The sequence below is a fragment of the Ostrinia nubilalis genome, chromosome 27 (genome assembly GCF_963855985.1).
Source record: "Ostrinia nubilalis chromosome 27, ilOstNubi1.1, whole genome shotgun sequence".
In the NCBI taxonomy this organism is placed as follows: Eukaryota; Metazoa; Arthropoda; class Insecta; order Lepidoptera; family Crambidae; genus Ostrinia; species Ostrinia nubilalis.
The window spans coordinates 5,384,643-5,402,791 of NC_087114.1; the positions used below are offsets into that span (position 1 = coordinate 5,384,643).

General features: G+C 39.4%; 2 protein-coding genes across 4 annotated transcripts in view; one reads left to right on the forward strand and one right to left on the reverse strand.

Moving 5' to 3' along the window:
• Positions 1 to 3,082: 3,082 nt before the first annotated feature.
• On the forward strand, positions 3,083 to 8,475 carry LOC135085018 (androgen-dependent TFPI-regulating protein-like). Its single transcript, XM_063979798.1, has 6 exons — positions 3,083 to 3,328; positions 4,029 to 4,218; positions 5,167 to 5,338; positions 5,838 to 5,975; positions 6,574 to 6,791; positions 8,289 to 8,475. Exons 2-6 carry the CDS (start codon positions 4,145 to 4,147, stop codon positions 8,473 to 8,475), a joined length of 789 nt encoding a protein of 262 aa, XP_063835868.1. The 5' UTR covers positions 3,083 to 3,328; positions 4,029 to 4,144.
• Positions 8,476 to 9,111: 636 nt separating this feature from the next.
• Positions 9,112 to 18,149, reverse strand: part of LOC135085021 (androgen-dependent TFPI-regulating protein-like) — a 44,444-nt gene continuing 35,406 nt past the window's right edge. Inside the window, exons 1-5 of one of the 3 annotated variants that reach the window (XM_063979802.1) lie at positions 14,499 to 14,604; positions 13,656 to 13,826; positions 12,438 to 12,575; positions 10,677 to 10,888; positions 9,112 to 9,295 (exon numbers count right to left, since the gene is read on the reverse strand). In XM_063979802.1, coding sequence (XP_063835872.1) covers positions 9,112 to 9,295; positions 10,677 to 10,888; positions 12,438 to 12,575; positions 13,656 to 13,823 — 702 coding nt within the window. In that variant the 5' untranslated portion in view covers positions 13,824 to 13,826; positions 14,499 to 14,604. Of the gene's footprint in view, positions 9,296 to 10,676; positions 10,889 to 12,437; positions 12,576 to 13,655; positions 13,827 to 14,316; positions 14,605 to 18,149 lie in introns of those variants that run through there. The other 2 variants (XM_063979800.1, XM_063979801.1) reach the window with 2 other exon arrangements.

Consider the following 18,149-nt stretch of genomic DNA (forward strand, 5'->3'; position numbering starts at 1 on the left):
AATGTCATTCCGATTCCGATGGACACTGCTCATGTGCTAAATTACAAAAGGTTTCCCATATAAAATACCTAGGCGTTCTCGTTGACCAACGGCTATCATGGCATAACCATATAGAATTGATTATAAGTAGAACTAGAAAACTCATGTGGACTTTTAAGAAACTGCGTCATGTAGCTTCAGAACATCTGCTACATCAAACATATCTTGCTTTAGCGCAATCAGTTATAACGTATTGCATAGCTGTATGGGGTGGAGCAAATAAAACAAGATTTCTTGACTTAGAGCGAGCTCTGAGGGCACTACTAAAAATGATGTATTTCTTACCTCGCATGTTTTCAACAGAGCTTCTCTTCACTGCTACAGGAACTCTATCAGTAAGGAAGCTGTACATCCTGAACATTGTCCTAAGAACACATAAAACGCTCCCCTATACGCCTGACACCAGCAACTCGAGACGCAAATTTAACGTTGCCAAAATACCAAAAATTAAATCAATCTTTGCTAAACGTCAACATGGAAACAGATCTGCTACCATGTATAACAAAATTAACAAAGAAATAAACATCTATCCATTAACGTATGCAAAGTGCAAATCAGCAGTCACCGAATGGCTACAAACTAAAAATTACGAAGAAATTGAATCTCTGATAGTAAGTTAAAACAAAATCATACATACATTCACATATACATATATTACACATACACACACATTACACATACACACACATTACACATACACTTACATTACACATACACACACATTACACACTCGCACATTATATCTTTTACCTGGGTTCTAGTATTAATTAGTATTTTCGAATTAATTTAACTTTAATTTTAAAATTTTCACTTATAAAATTTTCATTTGTAAAATATTATAAAGTGTTCTTATTTATTTATTTTGTTCTATCCACACTAAACGCATTAAAAATTAAAGCCTACCTACTGTAATATTGTTATGGAAGAGCGGTGCTTCCTAGCACAAGTAACATCTGTTGCTTAACAGGAAGCTCCAACAACTTGTAACTGAACTAGGCTAAGTTAAAGAAATAAACGAATTTGAATTTGAATTTGAATTTGAAATTTGAAAAAGCGAAAAGTCACTGACTGAGTGAGTCACACTCATCCCGAAATCTCAGAAACTACAAGTGCTAGGAGTCTTAAATTTTGCTTGGAACGGAAAAAGGAACCCCCTTTTAGAACGTAGGTGCTCACTAGGTGCCCGCGACTTCGTACGCGTGGATTCCGTTTTACCCCCTTAGGGGTGGAGTTTCGTAAAATCCTTTCTTAGCGGATGCTTACATCATAACATCTACCTGCATGCCAAATTTCAGCCCGATTCGTCCAGTGGTTTGGGCTGTGCGTTGATAGATCACTATGTCCGTCAGTCACCTTTGAGTTTGTATAATTTAGATCTTTCGTCACTGAGTAGCACTGCTCTAGCTTAGCTGAAAATAAGCATACAGCTTAACTAAATTCGACTATAGCCCAAAGGTGTTGGACTGGCCGAATCAAGATCCAAGGAACGCGGGTTCGAACCCCGCCCCTGGACTATTGTGGTGAACTTTCTCATAACACAAGCATATTTAGCTTACCACGAGGCACACTGTAATGAAGACCATTTTTTGGACATGGCCTTTTTATTCAAAAAGCGGTTAGTTAAGGCGATTTAAATGATAGCTACGAAATCCCCAGTTAGCTAGCATGTCTAGTTTTTACAAAATAAATTCTTTAAAATTGACTCTTTTCAATTCGGAAATATTTAGAAAACTGTTTTCTGTTAAACTAAGCATGTTAACCAATTACAATGTTAAGTACATAGATGGAGTACCTATCTTATTCTATATATTTAAAAGCTTAAAAGAATCTCGTAGCTTTCTCAGATCCAAATATTTATACCCGTTTTTAGATTTTTCCATTTAATTTTTTTTCTTTAAAATTCCGCCGTATTGGGAAAAGTTATTTATATTGAAATTATTCTCTTTACTACCCGAACATGACACAAAAATATTACGTCCCTAAATTGCCTTCACTAGCCGCTTATTCAATAAAAAGGCCATGTCCGAAAAATGGTCTTCATAAAACACTGCGCGAGGGGTTAACGGCACTTTTTGAAGAATAATTTTATTATAAGTAAAATCAAATGCACATAATATTTCTGCCTCTCAGTCAAGTAGTTTTAGAAAAAAATATGTGAGATGTGACGAACAAAAACAAAACAGTAACATAAAAATAACTTTTAAAACTAACCGAACACATTGATAAAAACAAGGAGCTTGTACAGTGACGTTTTGTGTCTTACACGTCGAGTGTATGTGTGTTATTTTTTAACCGTTCGGTGCTTGAGGATACCTACATCATTAAGGTTGTCGATCCCTAGGTCTATCAGACCGACGTTAAGAAACCTACTTCAGTCTATCATAACTACATACAAGAGTTACACACATAGTTGACCGATTTCAGTCATAGCGATTCAACACATCGAACACTTCGACTCCTGTCTTGGCTACGCTGCCTGGTGCGCCTGAAGATGGCTTACCCCTTTGCACAGAGGGCATTTGAGCACGCCTCCTATTATCATTATGTATCATTGTCATTTACTATCCACTACAGGAGCACGATCCCTCCCAATACCAGAGGCAAATGGAGGATTTGGCTCACACCTCCCACGAGCTGGCTTGTGTTAAGAAGGCCTGATATTTGCATATTTAACCTTTATTTCAAAATAAATAGACGATATTAATTATTGCTTTTCTTACACAATTTTATTTTAATTTCATTAATCACTTTAACTTAATTATAAAGTTAGCAGGAAGGCGCTGGATGCAGACTATATCAAACCGTCAACATGGAAATCGTTGGGGGAGGCCTAGTATGTTCAGCTGTGGACGTCCTGTGGCTGAAATGATGATGATGATGAATCACTTTTTGTAAATATAAGTTTCGGATTCAGACACTAATGGAAGGTCATTCTTTTTCTTTCAAAATATTTTTTATATGTCTATTGAACCATAGCGCGTACGCAGGTCAATTTGAAATTTGTTTACAAAAGTGACTTTGTCCTTAGGTAGCAATTCGTAAAGTAGTTACGTGGTGTTCGTATACGTATATTCGATTTTTAGTGCCAATTAATAATTTTAAAAAGTTACAATACCTTGAAAACTGCTGAAATATTAAAAACAAACGTGATATTGAAAGGAAAAGCAGTCTTGTTCTGACACGCTAAGGATTGTACGATTTTTTTAGAAAGGAAAAGTGGTGTGTGGTTCAAAGTTGGACTCTAGGATCCTTTGTTTTTGGAACCCAAGTGAAAAAACAGGGTAACAAGGTAAGGGTCTGGCAATACTACTACCCCTATCTTTTATTTTACTGCAACTCCTGACTCTGGATCTACAGTTTCATTCGTTCCTTTTAGTCAAAAAGATCTGCAAGGATTTCTACGATAACAGATGCGTCCCGCCATGGGCGTACCCAGGGCAAAAGCCAGCTGGAAATCACGCAGCCGCATTGAAGGTGTTAAGTCAAACGACAGGATCCCTCCTAGGCCAGAAGCTGGGTACGAGTGGGAGGGAGGACTTTCTGCCCTAACCGTCTTCAGTTCTACGAGCTACTTATGTATTTGCCTACTGCCCCACTCCAGAACCTTGCTGCCCCTTAACGTAGACTTTCGTCTTTAGGCACTGAGGTATTTTGGACGAATGTATACGCAACATTCGAACATTTCCCGAACCCTGCCGCTTTATGACCAATGACTTAAGGTCCTATGTCCCCTAGATGGGGCAGAGGGCGTCCACAACAGTCCTCGTCTGCGTTTGGTCTTGAGCTTCGCGCTTGATCTCGCTCCAGGTCTTGCCGATTTTCTTCGCCTGGTCTGCTGCAGTGCGCCGCCAAGTTTGCTTAGGGCGACCACGTTTGCGTTTTCCTTGGGGGTTCCAATCCAGCGCCTGCTTAGGGATTATAGGCTTTATTACCAATAAAACTTGTTAATAATAAACACCAAATTATTCTGTGAAAATTGTTAATTGCAGGACTTGCAGACTTGAGTGAAAAAGAAGATACCTTCAACCTTCTAATTGGTCGAATTACCTTGATTCTGGGAAACCAAGGACGTTTTCGATGTAACAATGAAGTAAAATACGAGAAAATGCATTTAGCAAGTTTAGACACAGACGTGAGCAGAACAGTGGGCTATGTGGAACACGCGTCTCCAGTGATTCGGTAAGTACCAGTGTGGTACCAGTACCTCTAGCATGAACAATTTTTGTCTTCGAATCGTTTGCGTATTCGACAAAATTCGATACTCAACCTTCGAATTAAACGATAACGTGACAATTTTGATCCTCAAAATAAGTTTCGTGCAACCATTTCTCATACTAAGTTAATTTTACGACGAACTCGCGTCTTCTTTATTTTTTAGCTGTAAAAATACATATTTTTTACAGACCAAAGTCTAAACCAAAACCTTGCTTATATTATCGTATTTGAGTGGCTCACCGCGACACAAAGCGTCAAATTAAGGCCGTAGCACATTTATCAACCCGAAAAGGGATCGTAGCTGTATCAACTCGAGGCGGTCAGTATTCTTTGTATGAAACTCCATACATCAACGCATATTTATACGCACCGTAACGTAAACGCCTCGCCTTGCGATTGACAACGCGCGAAAGGCGATGACAGCTCGCAAAACACAGTGTCGATCCCTTTCCGAGTTGATATGTCTGCTATGACCTTTATTCTTTCAGTCATGTTGTATGGAGTAGATATGTTACATTATGGTGGCACTGCAATGAGCGTCACTGCGCGTCACAGCACAGTTGCTTACAAGACAATATTTTGACGCGCAGTGCAGTGCCGTGTAGCGCCGCACTAATGCGGGCCTACCTTTATATCCGATGTCTCCATGTCTATCTTCTAAATATATAACTTAAAGGTGACTGACTGACTGACATAGTGACCTATCAACGCACAGCCCAATCCACTGGACGAATCGGGCTGAAATTTGATATGCAGGTAGATGTATGACGCTAAGAAAGGATTTTACGAAATTCCACCCCTAAGGGGATAAAACGGGATCCACACGTACGAAGTCGCGGGCGGCCGCTAGTTTAATTTATTTTTTAAAATTTTCCTAAAATATTAAGGAATCCTTTTGCGATGTTTTTTCAGATCTATGGACAAATACATCTACCGCCGGATAGGGGGGAACGCCACAATATTCCTATTGCTAGCGTTCAATGGTTTAGTGACACTCATTTCTATGCTGACGTATATTCCTCGACATCCTGAGCTGGCAATACTTCGCGTCCTTTTCTTCAGATATGCTACCATTTGGAACGTGGTAAGATATCTATAAGAATTATTTAAAAATATACCAATAAGAAAGGATTTTTTAAAACCCCCTAAGGGGGTGAAACGTGGGTTCAAAGTTTGTATGGGGGAACAAAATTATTCGCAGGAATACTCCTATCGATCAATGTATGTAGACTTCAGATTTTTTCTGAATTCATGCCCAAAAAGGGAGAAATCCACCCCATTTCCCCATTTTTCAAGTCTGAAAATCAACATGGGTATTATTTGTTTTACAGGGTCGCTAATTACGAAAAAAATATACGATAAAGACTGTGTCAGAACGAAATTCACGCGGTTGAAGACGCGGGCAAAAGCTAGTTATTTTTCATTTCATTTCAATGTTTTTCAGTCAGTTAGAAAAGGATCAATACACTTTATTTTTATTTCTTCAAGGATCTTACAAGTCTTCATGACATGACATGAATTTATTTACCCAAATTGACCTTTCCTCTATATCCATCGGTTGAATATAAACAATTACTTTTCAGATAATCCTGCTCATGTACAGCGCTCTAGGGTTTGTGTGCGACTTCTCCATAGTCCAGAGAGAAGAAAATAAAGTCCCTTCGAAGATCAGAGAGCTGAGGTACAAAGTATTCCACCAGCTCGTGTTTCCGTGTTGTGTGGTAAGTATGTAAAGCCCGGTCTGTGAGCACGTAGAATTTTGTCCAATGGCCCCAAGCTACCCATCCTTATCGCTCGCGCGTAATTATATTGCTGTCGCGACTGTGCGACGGGCGCCCGCAGTGAGTGTGCGAGCGCGACAGCAACATTCATAATTTTTCTTTCATTCGTTTCAGCTAAATGACGTTCACTGCTGGACAAAGGCCTCTTCCCAGGGTTTCCACAACGATCAGTTAGGCTGCCCTGCATCCAGGTACCACCAGTTCGTCAGTCCACCTAGTGTTCAAGTGCTCACACTACGACTTTCGGACCTTGGTCGCCACTCGAGAACTTTACAGCTTTACGAGCTATGTGCCTCAACGTAGTCCAATTAGAGCACCTGCACGAATAGCACCTAGCCTGGTCCACGAACAGCACCTACAACACAGCAGCTGTTTTATGTTTTTAAAAGTTACGACGTCACTTTTTTGCCCACTCATTGTGACTGTTGAATAATTTTACAGTTCTTTGAAGTCCAATAGAGTTTTAGGGCAAGAAGATCGAAGTATTTTTTACAGTAGTTAGTTTAATGGTTGACCATCTTTTTGTGTTATGTTTCAGGGAATATTTTTCACATTTTGGCCTCTATACTGCATAGATAGAGAGCTTATTTTCCCATCCATCAACGACACCATAATTTCTAAACTGCAGAACATTATAGTCCATGGGTTTACACTGCTATACGTTTGTTGGGAAATGGCGTTTTTACCCAACATTCTACGGAAAAAGGAGGTTAATGTTTTGCCCATTATAATGGTGAACACGGCGTACTTTATCAAGTAAGTTGTTTTAACTGTCTGTTAAGTCCTGATCAGATACATGTTTATTTATTTATTTATTTATTAAGGTACAGCAACAGATTGCAAATCATGGCTTAAAAATAAAGTACATTGATGTTCAAATTCAGGTGGCCTCATAAAAGTTGCAGGAGTTGGATGCAGGCCACTGCCAACCGGCCGATTTGAGGGCTTAGGCCCAGAACAGACGGTGAAACGCAACTGCAACAAAACTGCAAGTGATAGTTACTTTTGAGTTGCATCTAAGTTTCTGCCATAGCGTCCGTTGAGAGACCACACATGACGCGACCAGTTTGAAACTTTCAGTTTCATTCATCAGAATCATCAGAAAGTTGCAGTTTCGTTGCAGTTGCGTTTTACCGTCTGTTCTGGACCTTAGTGTGAGTTTACATCAAATCTCGTCAAAAATATATGAAGATTTTAGTTCTTGAAAGTTTACGCTAGGGGCGCTGTACAATCCGTCATACATTTAGGCTGAGTTGCACCTTCTAACTTTAGCGGTAACTATGACGATATAGATGACCCACGCTGAACTGTCCCGCCAAACTCAATGACAGGGGGGCGCTACCATCGTTCAACTATATGGTTTCCAACATGGCAAAAATCGGAACCAGCGATTCGGTATTGACGGTGGCGCCCCGCTGTCAATGTCATCGATAGGACAGTTCAGTATTTTGGCACTATAAGCGGTGCATTTTGTTTGGAGTTTGACAGATTTTTGACGTTTGTCAAAGTCAAAGTAAGATGGTGCCAGCCTTAATGTCACTTTTTTACGCAGTCTACATCGATGCGTTTGACGTAAACTTACACTACTCACTCACTTCACTCACTCATTCATTCACTCACGCCCACTGGGGAGGCCTATGTTCAGCAGAAGACATCATCATCATAATCGTTAGGCCCTAACGATTTCCACATCGCCCGGTTGGTAGCGGCCTGCATTTAATGCCTTCCTGCTACATTTATGAGAAAAGGAGAATAGGACACCTGTGTCTGAAATGATGATGACGATGAATTCTTGACACCTCGGCTTTGTGAACTACAGTCTCTTGTTTCTCTCCATAAAAACTTTGGACGCCCGTTTCAAGCCCCTAGCACCTCCTAAGGGGATAAAACTAGGGTCCAAAGATTTTAAATTTTGATTATTACTGAATTGATTAACTTTGGATCCCTGTTTTCTCCCTTTATAGTGTGGTCGCTGAGCACGTAGAATTTTGTTGCTGTTGCACTCGCACACTCACTGCGGGCGCCCGTCGCAGAGTCGCGACAGCAATATAATTACGCTCGAGCGATAAGGATGGGTAGCTTGGGGTTAATGGACAAAATTCTACGTGCTCAGAGACCGGGCTTTAGCACCTCCTAAGTGGATGAAACGGGGAAGAAACTTTCACCCCCTTATCACCTCCTAGGGTATGAAACGGGGGTTCAATATTTTTTTAAAGTAATTTTATTAATAAAATTATTATTGTTTATTTTCAGCGTCCTGTACACAAAGTACGTGGAGCCTGGCATTTGGTTGTATGCAATATTAGAACACATTGAAGGCGGTATTCCGATACTATTGCTGTTTTTCTTCTGGATAGTTTTACCTATTTTAACGTTTCATGCTCAGTGGACCGTGAAAAATGTTTTGTATAGGATCAGGGACTATTATTTGGAAGTTTGATGACTTTTCAATCAGTAATGAATATTTTAATTCATAATAAATATTTTTTTAATGAATTGTTAACTTTAATTCGTATTCCCGTATTCACAAACATTACTATGAGGTCTCGAACTCGCACAGGGTGATACGAACCAATTTCAGAGCTCATTCAACGCGGTGCGTTCCATTTGCTAAGCAAGCATCGTTTGTGAATACGGGCGTATGTATTTTACTGTATACTAATAAAGTCAAGCAATTTTGTGAATAAGATACGGTGAAGAATAATAAAACGACTGAAACTGAACTAATTGATTTCAAGATTATTTTACTTTAGAATATTATAAAAGTTGGTTATTCCACATTTTTTTTGTGTTTTCTTTATTTGACAACTAAAATGTAATGTAATCACTAATCACAAGAGCAAATACGTTTAAAAACCACAGTTTTAAAACAATGTCGAAATGCGGTGTGTTATAAAATAAATAAATAATAATTAACAAATACATAAATGTTACACAAGGAATGTTGACATAATTTATCTTAAAAATTAGAGGAAAGGAGAACGAAAATAACGATTGTTTTTGAAATACATTGTACTTACTGTATTTTATCATAATACAGTTTTTAAGTTATTTTTATTAAATATAATATTATTAATTATGTACATAACTTATTTTGACGTCCCTCCAAATAGTTTTTGAGTCGAAACTGGACGAAATAATTATAAATGCCACCGAGAGCAACCACCCAGATTACAATGCTCTCGTATTTCGTCCCTTCGTTCAGCGCGAGAATGGCGTACGGCCATCTTCCGAGGTCTACGTATCTGGTGTAGAATAATCTGAAATGAATAAAAAATATAATTAAATACAGGTAAGAATTTTGTAATGCCACCTGTGCTTATAAATTGTTTCATCCACGAAGACGCGCCACCACTTTTTGGTCGAGGAAAGCGCGGGGTGCGGGGAGTTTGATCCGAGCAATCCGAACATCATTATTGTAGTGTGGCTGTGCACTCATTGATAATTTAGCGTGTAGTACCCACCTACCGATAACAGTCAAAAATTAGCGGAAGAATGGTGGGGCGCGTCTTCGTGGATGAAACGATCTATCTGTTCATATTAGGTGTGCTCACTAGCGACTGCGTAAAAAAATAACACTAAATTCAAGACAGATTGTACAGCGCCCCTAGCGGCTACTTTCAAGAAATAAAATCTAAGATTTTTTGACGCACTCACGTAAACTCAAAAACCGGCCAAGTGCGTGTCGAACTCACGCACAAAGGGTACCGTACCATTGATTTATGAAATTATTATTATTTTTTAATTTAAGTTATTTGTATGAAAGATTACGCGGTAATAAGCGGTTTACGATTTACGAGGTATTAAAAAAAACTACTTACTAGATCTCGTTCAAAACAATTTTCGTTGGTAGTTTTTATAGTAATGTAGGTAGGTATGTACATCATATGTTTTTTTTAGATTTTTCATTTTCTTATTTTAGAAGTTAGAGGGGGGGGGGGGGGGACCAACTTTTTTCCACTTTGGAAGCGTCTGTCACGCAAACTATTCGGTTTAGAAAAAAAGTATTTTAGAAACCTCGATATCATTTTTGAAGACCTATCCATAGATACCCACACGTTTGTGTTTGACGGAAAAAAAATTTGTGAGTTTCAGTTCTAAGTATGGGAAGCTCCCAATATTTATTACTGTTTTTTTATTTTTGCATCAAAATCTTAATGCGGTTCACAGAATACATCTAGGCTTACCAAGTTTCAACAGTATAGCTCTTATAGTTTCGGAAAAAAATGGCTGTGACATACGGACGGACAGACGGACGGACGGACAGACAGACATGACGAATCTATAAGGGTTCCGTTTTTTGCCATTTGGCTACGGAACCCTAAAAAGCACACTGAAGGGAAAGTACTCTTAATACCTGTAGATAGGAAATGAATTTTACTCAAAGAAAACATTCTTTTATTTATGAAAAGAAAGATAACTGCGTTCATAGATTTCCGAAAATTCACTACCATAATAACATTTTTTCTGAGCAATTAAAATCATTTAAGATTTCATCGTTTTCTTTTCATTTGATTTATCCAGTTTTTTTAGAGAGATTTCATCCTTATAATTAACCCTAATTTATCTATGAAATAAAAATACAGGATGATATGACTTGATGATGATGATTATGATGATGATGATGATGATGATACTTACACTCCTGTATACAGACAGGTGGTGGTGATCAATAACGTGAAGCTCGCCAATGTCTTTTGTAATTGCGGTAGGAATTTCAACTCCCATAAGGCGTATACCATGATAAATCCATGCCATACAAAATTACATGCGGGTGAAACGACGATGTCCAGGTGTTGAGGTAGTATCAGCTCTCGGTCATAGAAAAAGAACACCCAGAAAGCTAATATTGCCTGAAAATGAAATATAAAACATTAATCTAAATATACAAGGTTATTTTTAGTATATACGAAACCTTAAAACTATTTGTTCAGAATCAGTAATAGAATCCATCGCAATATTTTTTATATCATGTTACATTTTGACTAAATAATATTTACAAATCCATAATTTACGGACACCTTACTAAAATGTTCTGCGCGTACGCGCGGTACATAATTTTATTATGATGCGAGGTTAATCAAGGCCGAGACGATCCGGGCGCTTCCCTTACCCCGCGCCAGTTTTTTTAATACTGATTCTAAAGATTAAAATACGTGACACGTGTTTCGGCTTTCGTATAAACAAAAAATAACCTTGTATATGTCAACGTGAAATTGTGAACTCTGTCAGTTTATAATATAACGCGTCAGATTGTAAACTAACAGTGGGTTAGGTTAGGTTAGATTGTAATTTAACTACGTCAGATTATAATCTGACGGAATTCACAATTTTACGGTGACATATATAACTCAAAGGTGACTGACTGACTGACTGACATAGTGATCTATCAACGCACAGCCCAAACCACTGGACGGATCGGGCTGAAATTTGGCATGCAGGTAGATGTTATGACGTAGGCATCCGCTAAGAAAGGGTTTTACGAAACTCCATCCCTAAGGGGGTAAAACGGGATCCACGCGTACGAAGTCGCAGGCGGCCGCTAGTAACTTATAAAGTAAGTTTAACTTTTTTCCGGGAAAAATTTGACCTTCACTGGTTGTGTTTTTGTTGGCGGTCAAGCTGTAGATCCTGGCTGCACAGGAGTTGCAGAGGTGGGGACGAGAGGTGGGAATAGTCCCGTAGTGTGACCCGGTCGAGTTAACTCTCTGGGTTGCAACTCTCCTCGCACTAAACCGCACATCTCCCAGCGTTCGCTACGTCCGTACCAGGGATGTCATGGATATCCGTAACCGTAACCGAAACTTTCGGATATCCGAAATAAAAAAATATCCGTAGCCGTAACCGATTCAAAAGTTTCGGATGGTTTCAGTTTAAATTGTATTTTGTATTGCATTATGTAAAGGCATAACAGCCTGATTTAACTTTATAATGCCATCTAGTATATTTTTTTATTTTTTTTTTATTTAATTGCATTCTAAAGCACAGATATCCGTAACCGAAACTTTTGGATATCCGAAATAAAAAAATATCCGTAACCGTATCCATAACCGAAACTACATATCCATAACATCCCTTGTCCATACCAGAGCGTCGATGTGACGTCATGGCCGCCAGGTGCGCAGTTCACTCGACCGTGTTGTAATATACTACTTCTATACTATATCTATACTGTAGTCTGGTCTGTGAGCACGTAGAATTTTGTCCAATGACCCCAAGCTACCCATCCTTATCGCTCGCGCGTAATTGTATTGCTGTTGCGCTTGCACAGTCACTGCGGCCGCCCATCGCACAGTCGTGACAGCAATATAATTACGCGCGAGCGATAAGGACTGGTAGCTTGGGGTCATTGTACGAAATTTTATCTGCCTGGCGACTGGACTTTACTTCTATACTACTTACCGAAGACCAAGGATACAGAACCCCAACAGCAAAAGTGAATCTGAACTTCCTTAACCAAGTTGGAACTACTGATTCAATCTTGAAACCGGTTGTGAAGTCGCAAGCAAGTGCAAGATATGAATACATGACTTGGAAACCCTGAAACACAAAATAATAAATAAATAAAAATATCCTTCTTAAGGTGGACCGACGACCTCATAAAGGTAGCGGGAAGGCGCTGGATGCAGGCCGCCACCAACCGGCCATTGTGGAAATCATTGGGGGAGGCCTATGTTCAGCATTGGACGTCTTATGAAATGGCTGAAAATGATTATGATGATGATCCTTCTTAACTTTAGGTTTTTGGTGCATAATAGAACATTTTAGAACTAGGTAAGATGCTAAAGTGTTAACCTTGGTTTGTCGTTCTCTGTAAAACTACACAGAAGTAAAATTAGGTAGGTATGTTTGTAAACAACAACCTATTGTACTAACTTTGCTTACTTTGGGATTAGATGGCTCTGTGTGAAATGAGGACATATTTTTTATCAGGTCTAGCTAACGCTTAACTCAGACAGTGGTGGCACTGGAGGGGTGACATTGACATAATTACTTCTGACGTGACAGATCATAAAAAACTGAAGCCGATTTAAAGTCACGTTGACATCCCAAAAATACCCTCCCGAATCGCTCTCATACCTCGGGAACTGACTGAACTAAACGCCAGATCTATAGATTTCGAAGGCACAATAGCCGAACGGTGAAGAATTCGGACTGGCCGACTCGTGATCCGGGGAACGCGGGTTCGGTCTCTGCCGCCGTTCGACTATCGTGGTGAGCCCACTCGTGACACAAGCATATTTAGCTTAGTACGATGGTCAAACGGGACTATTCGTTTTAGCCAAATGACGTCCACTGCTGGACAAATAATAATAATAATAATAAATAATAAATCATTTATTTGCCAGAATACGGTTACAAATGGTTATAAAAAGAGAAGTTTCCAACATATTCTATCGTACATACGATGTGCAAATATTACAAAAAATACGGTTATGTTTTTAATATTAAAAAGGCCTCCCCCAAGGTTTTCCTTAATGAACGTTCCGGCGCTGCCCGCATCCAGTCTTTTCCCGCGACCTTTACCAGATCGTCGGTCCACCTAGTAGGAAGCCTGCCCATGCTACGAATTTGTGAAATAACAAATTACTATTAATCTTAAAAAAAAAGATTTCTTACCACGTTCCATAACGTCATGAACCTTGGGAGCATGACAGCAAAGTCTTGCAGCTCAGGATGGGTGGCCAAGTTCTTCTCAAGTTTCCTGTGCATATTCAAGAAGATGAGCACTTGCAGTAACATGCATACTCCATGGCCGACGATCCGGTGGGTGGCGTGCTTATCCATTCTCTGAAATGATACCCATTTGGTAAGAATATTGTAGGTAGGAAAGTTCTCGAGTGGTGACCACGGGCTGGAAGACGTAGCGTGGGCAGGCCTCCTACTAGGTGGACCGACGATCTGGTAAAGGTCGCGGGAAGAGCCTGGATGCGGGCAGCGCAGGACCGTTATGAACCTAAGTTATGGAGATACAATCTTTTTATTTTAATCACTAATATTCCAATTGTCTAAAAAATTCATAGTAGATTTACTTTCCTGCCTGTCTTCACTGTAAATAGGCTATTGATAATGCTACATCAAAATTTGCTACTATTATAAAAATCTGTTAAAAATATATCCTAGTAACAAAATATACTACCGATATTACACGCTACAACAAAAAACGCTATCACGGTGAAATGCGAATAGGTGAAAAGCTACAAGGATTTTTTGATTTCGAGGTACACGACTAACAAACGACCATGGATAATACTCGTATATACACGCACTAGATTCGAACCTTAACTTCGAACTCCTCTTATGTTCTTCTGATTAATTTCGTTGCGGGTCTAATGACAGTTAACTTTCCCCGGGACAAACTTGACCTTCACTGGTTGGGTTGCTGGCGGTCAAGCTGTAGATCCTGGCTACACAGGAGTTGCAGCGGTGGGAACGAGACGTGGGAATAGTCCCGTATCTTACCTCTAACTGCCGAACACAATAATGCTGTTAACATTGTTGTTATGGCCATAGACTTAGGTAATTGTAAGTAACAGAGAGCACCTTGGAAGACGACGGATGCATGAACATGTCCCCCAAAATGTGACAATAATGCATTGTTATGTAGGAAATACAATTTACATAATGCCTTGTGAATAAGAGCCAGACAGGTGAAGTTCGTGCACTTTTTAACAGACTTCAAAAAATTATGCGACTGTATGTTTTGTCGCTTAAAATACCTAATTAGTTTTTCATGAAATATGTTTTTTGTTGACTTGAAATTTAAATTTATAAATAGTAATTGTCTTACACGAGTTTGAGATAATATAATATTACGCGGCCGCCCGCGACTTCTTACACGTGGATCCCGTTTTACTCCCTTAGGGGTTGAATTTTGCAAAATCCCCTCTTGGCACCTACGTTCTACAAAATTTGAGACTCCTAGCACTTGTAGTTTCTGAGATTTCGTTATTAGTCAGTCAGTCCATCAGTCAGTGACCTTTCGCTTTTATAAATATAGGAATACCTCTGAAACTACAGATTTTTTGCCTGAATTTAAAGTAAGCATTCTTTCAAGAAAAATCTACTTTGACTTTCAGAAAAAACTTATTTCGCTTAGTGATTTTAGTTTATTGTTTAAGTTTTTATCAACCTGTCATTTGACCCCAAAGGAGATGGGGCTAAAGTGGTACAGGGTTGGCTAAAGCTCAGTTTTTTGATTCGCAGTTAAAATAACCAATAGCCAAATTTGACAGATGTCAAATGACAAGTGGTTAAATATCAGAAAAAATGTTTTTCGAACAATGGTTAGCTTAGCTTGTATTACTTTTAGTATATTTTTTAACTATTAGTTTACATTTTGTTAATATTTAATTAGAAGCAAAATTTGACAATTTGTTATCCTAACAACGAATCAAAAAACTGGGCCTAAGTAAGATACCTATTTATACATTAATTTAAAATCTTTTTAAGGTTGTTACCCGAAAAGTAGGTTAGAAAAGATGTTTGAGTGGTGACCACGGTCCAGAGGACGTGGTAGTTGAGGCAAACCTCTCACTCGGTGGACCGACGATGAGTGCCCGAGTCTTTATTTATTTATTACTTCAAGTGCTTCAAGTCTCGCGAATCGAGTCACAATAGATAGTTAACAATCTCGTAACAACGCGGTCATATTATGCAACCGCGATGGGATTGATGAGGTATACGTCATATGGTCGAGTTAACTGCGCACCTGGCGGCCGTGACGTCACTTCGACGCTCTGGTACAGACGGGGAGGTGTGCGGGTAAGGCCTCAGCCTCGAACTTAGCGGGCAGCGGGGCGGGAGCGGCGGCGGCGCGGCAGCGGCAGGATCTTATGCGTGAAATCAAATAGACCGGTTCTCGAAAACAGCGGCGCGGGAGCGGCGCCGGAGCGGGCAACGAGCGGGCAGCGGCGAGGGAGCGGGCAACGAGCGGGCAGCGCACTCCTTCTTTTGCCCACAATAAATCGAGCGTTAGGAATACATTTGAATCGAAATAAAATTGTCGCCGTTGTTCAGACTTTTCGTTTGCGAATAAAAACAAATATCTCGCCAACACAACCCCGAACACAACACTTCGCCGCTAAAGCGCCGCGCGAGATGCCCGCTTGTTTCGAGAACGGGTCTGCGTTGCCCGCCCCGCTCCCGCGCCGCCGCCGCCGCCGCCCCGCTGCCCGCTAAGTTCGAGGCTGAGGCCGTGCGAGGGAAAGTGACGTTCCAGCGAGGCTCGGGCAGGAGCGGGAAGATTTAGTTTTACAATACAATGAGCATCATTGTACATTATTATCATTCACGAGGGCACAATAAGTGCCCATGCCCACTCTCCTTTTTTGTATCGACAGCAAATAATTATTTACTTATTTTAGTTTTATTTTCAGTGACTTAAAAAGTAGTATTTATTAAAATGTAAAATTATAAGTCTCTCATTTCATTTTTAGTTTCTACATTTTGAGCGTGCCAGAGTTTTGTTTTAATTTAGAATTTAGTACCTAACTTATCTGCACAAGAGTTTAGTGAAAAGATACTATAATTTGTGTTTACAACTTTCTTCAGTTGAATTGCTATAATTTTGTGAGTATTTTTTGGATCCCGTTTTACCTCCTTAGGAGTTGAATTTTGCAAAATCTCGCCTTAGTGAGCATCTAAAAAGAACCCCCAATGTAAAATTTAAGACTCCTAGATTTTATACCCTGAGATTTCATGATGAGTGAGTGAGTTAGTCAGTGGCCTTTCGCTTTTATACATAAATAATAATTAAAATATATAAAATCGACTTTTTAGTTTATTGTTTACTAGCGGCCGCTCGCGACTTCGTACGCGTGGATCCCGTTTTACCCCCTTCATCTATCTTACGCGGTTTAGATTTTTTCATACAAAAGTTTTTTCCCGCTAACTCCCGTTCCCGTGGGAATTTTGCAATATCCTGTTGTAACTAAGCTTTAAGTTTACTAAGGTACCTGCATGCCAAATTTCAAGCGTCTATCTTACGCGGTTTAGATTTTTCATACAAAAGGATTTTCCCGCTAATTCCCGTTCCCGTGGGAATTCCTTTCTTAGTGCAACTCTACGGTACCTAAGCTACGTCCTTTCCAAATTTCAAGTGCCTACGTTTAGCCGTATAGGCTGTGCGTTGATATGTCACTAAGTCAGTCAGTTTCTCCTTTTTATAATTAGAATATTTTTCAGATAATGAAAAAATACATCAAGTACCGGATTGGCGGGCACGCCGCCATGCTGTATTTGCATATTATGACGTACGTCGACCTGCTATGCAAGCTGATGGACGCTTTACCAGTTCACCCTGGCCTGCAAAAATTCGTATCTTTGATGCCTAGGCTTTTCACAGTATTAAACATAGTGAGTACTTACATCATCATCAACAGCCCTTTACAGCCCACTGCTGGACTATGAGCCTCCTCCATTCTAGTGGAGGTTTTTGCGATAATCTCCACGCTTGGCAGACGGATTGGAGATAGCAGTTTAAAAGATTAATGTTTATCAGAGAGCGCTGCTGCCCGTTCAGTGTTTAATGTGTAGTCCCTAAGCCACCTCTTACGACACTTGCGGGAAGAGTAGGGGTTGGTGACAAATGTATTCTACTCTACCGTCACCACAGTTAGTAGGGGAGACCGGGGATAGTTGACTAATTTTTTACTAAATCATACATATTTTTTGTGTTTTCATCCATACAGACAAATAAATCGCATTAATGGATAGAAGAACTATTAAACTAATAAAAAACAACAAAACATAGTTCATTATTAAATATCATCATCATATTTAAATGCATTTTATAGAACATCAACTCTTAGTCAATCTACCCCTGTTCCGGGGTAGATTGACTATATGCCCGGGGTAAGTAGACCTACGTATCAATAAGCAAGAAATTATGAGAAGAGTCAAGTAATAAAACACTATTTTCAATTTAATTGAATTCTTTATTCAAAAACAATTATAATTAGGTACAGACATCTTTAATAAGTCTTTAAAAAAACTATCAACTCTTAGTATTTAAACTTTTTAAACTAAAATCTTCTTCAGTCTCATTTTAAATCACATATCAATCTTTGTATACAGGGTGTCCCAGATGGGTGAATCAAACTGATAGGGGAG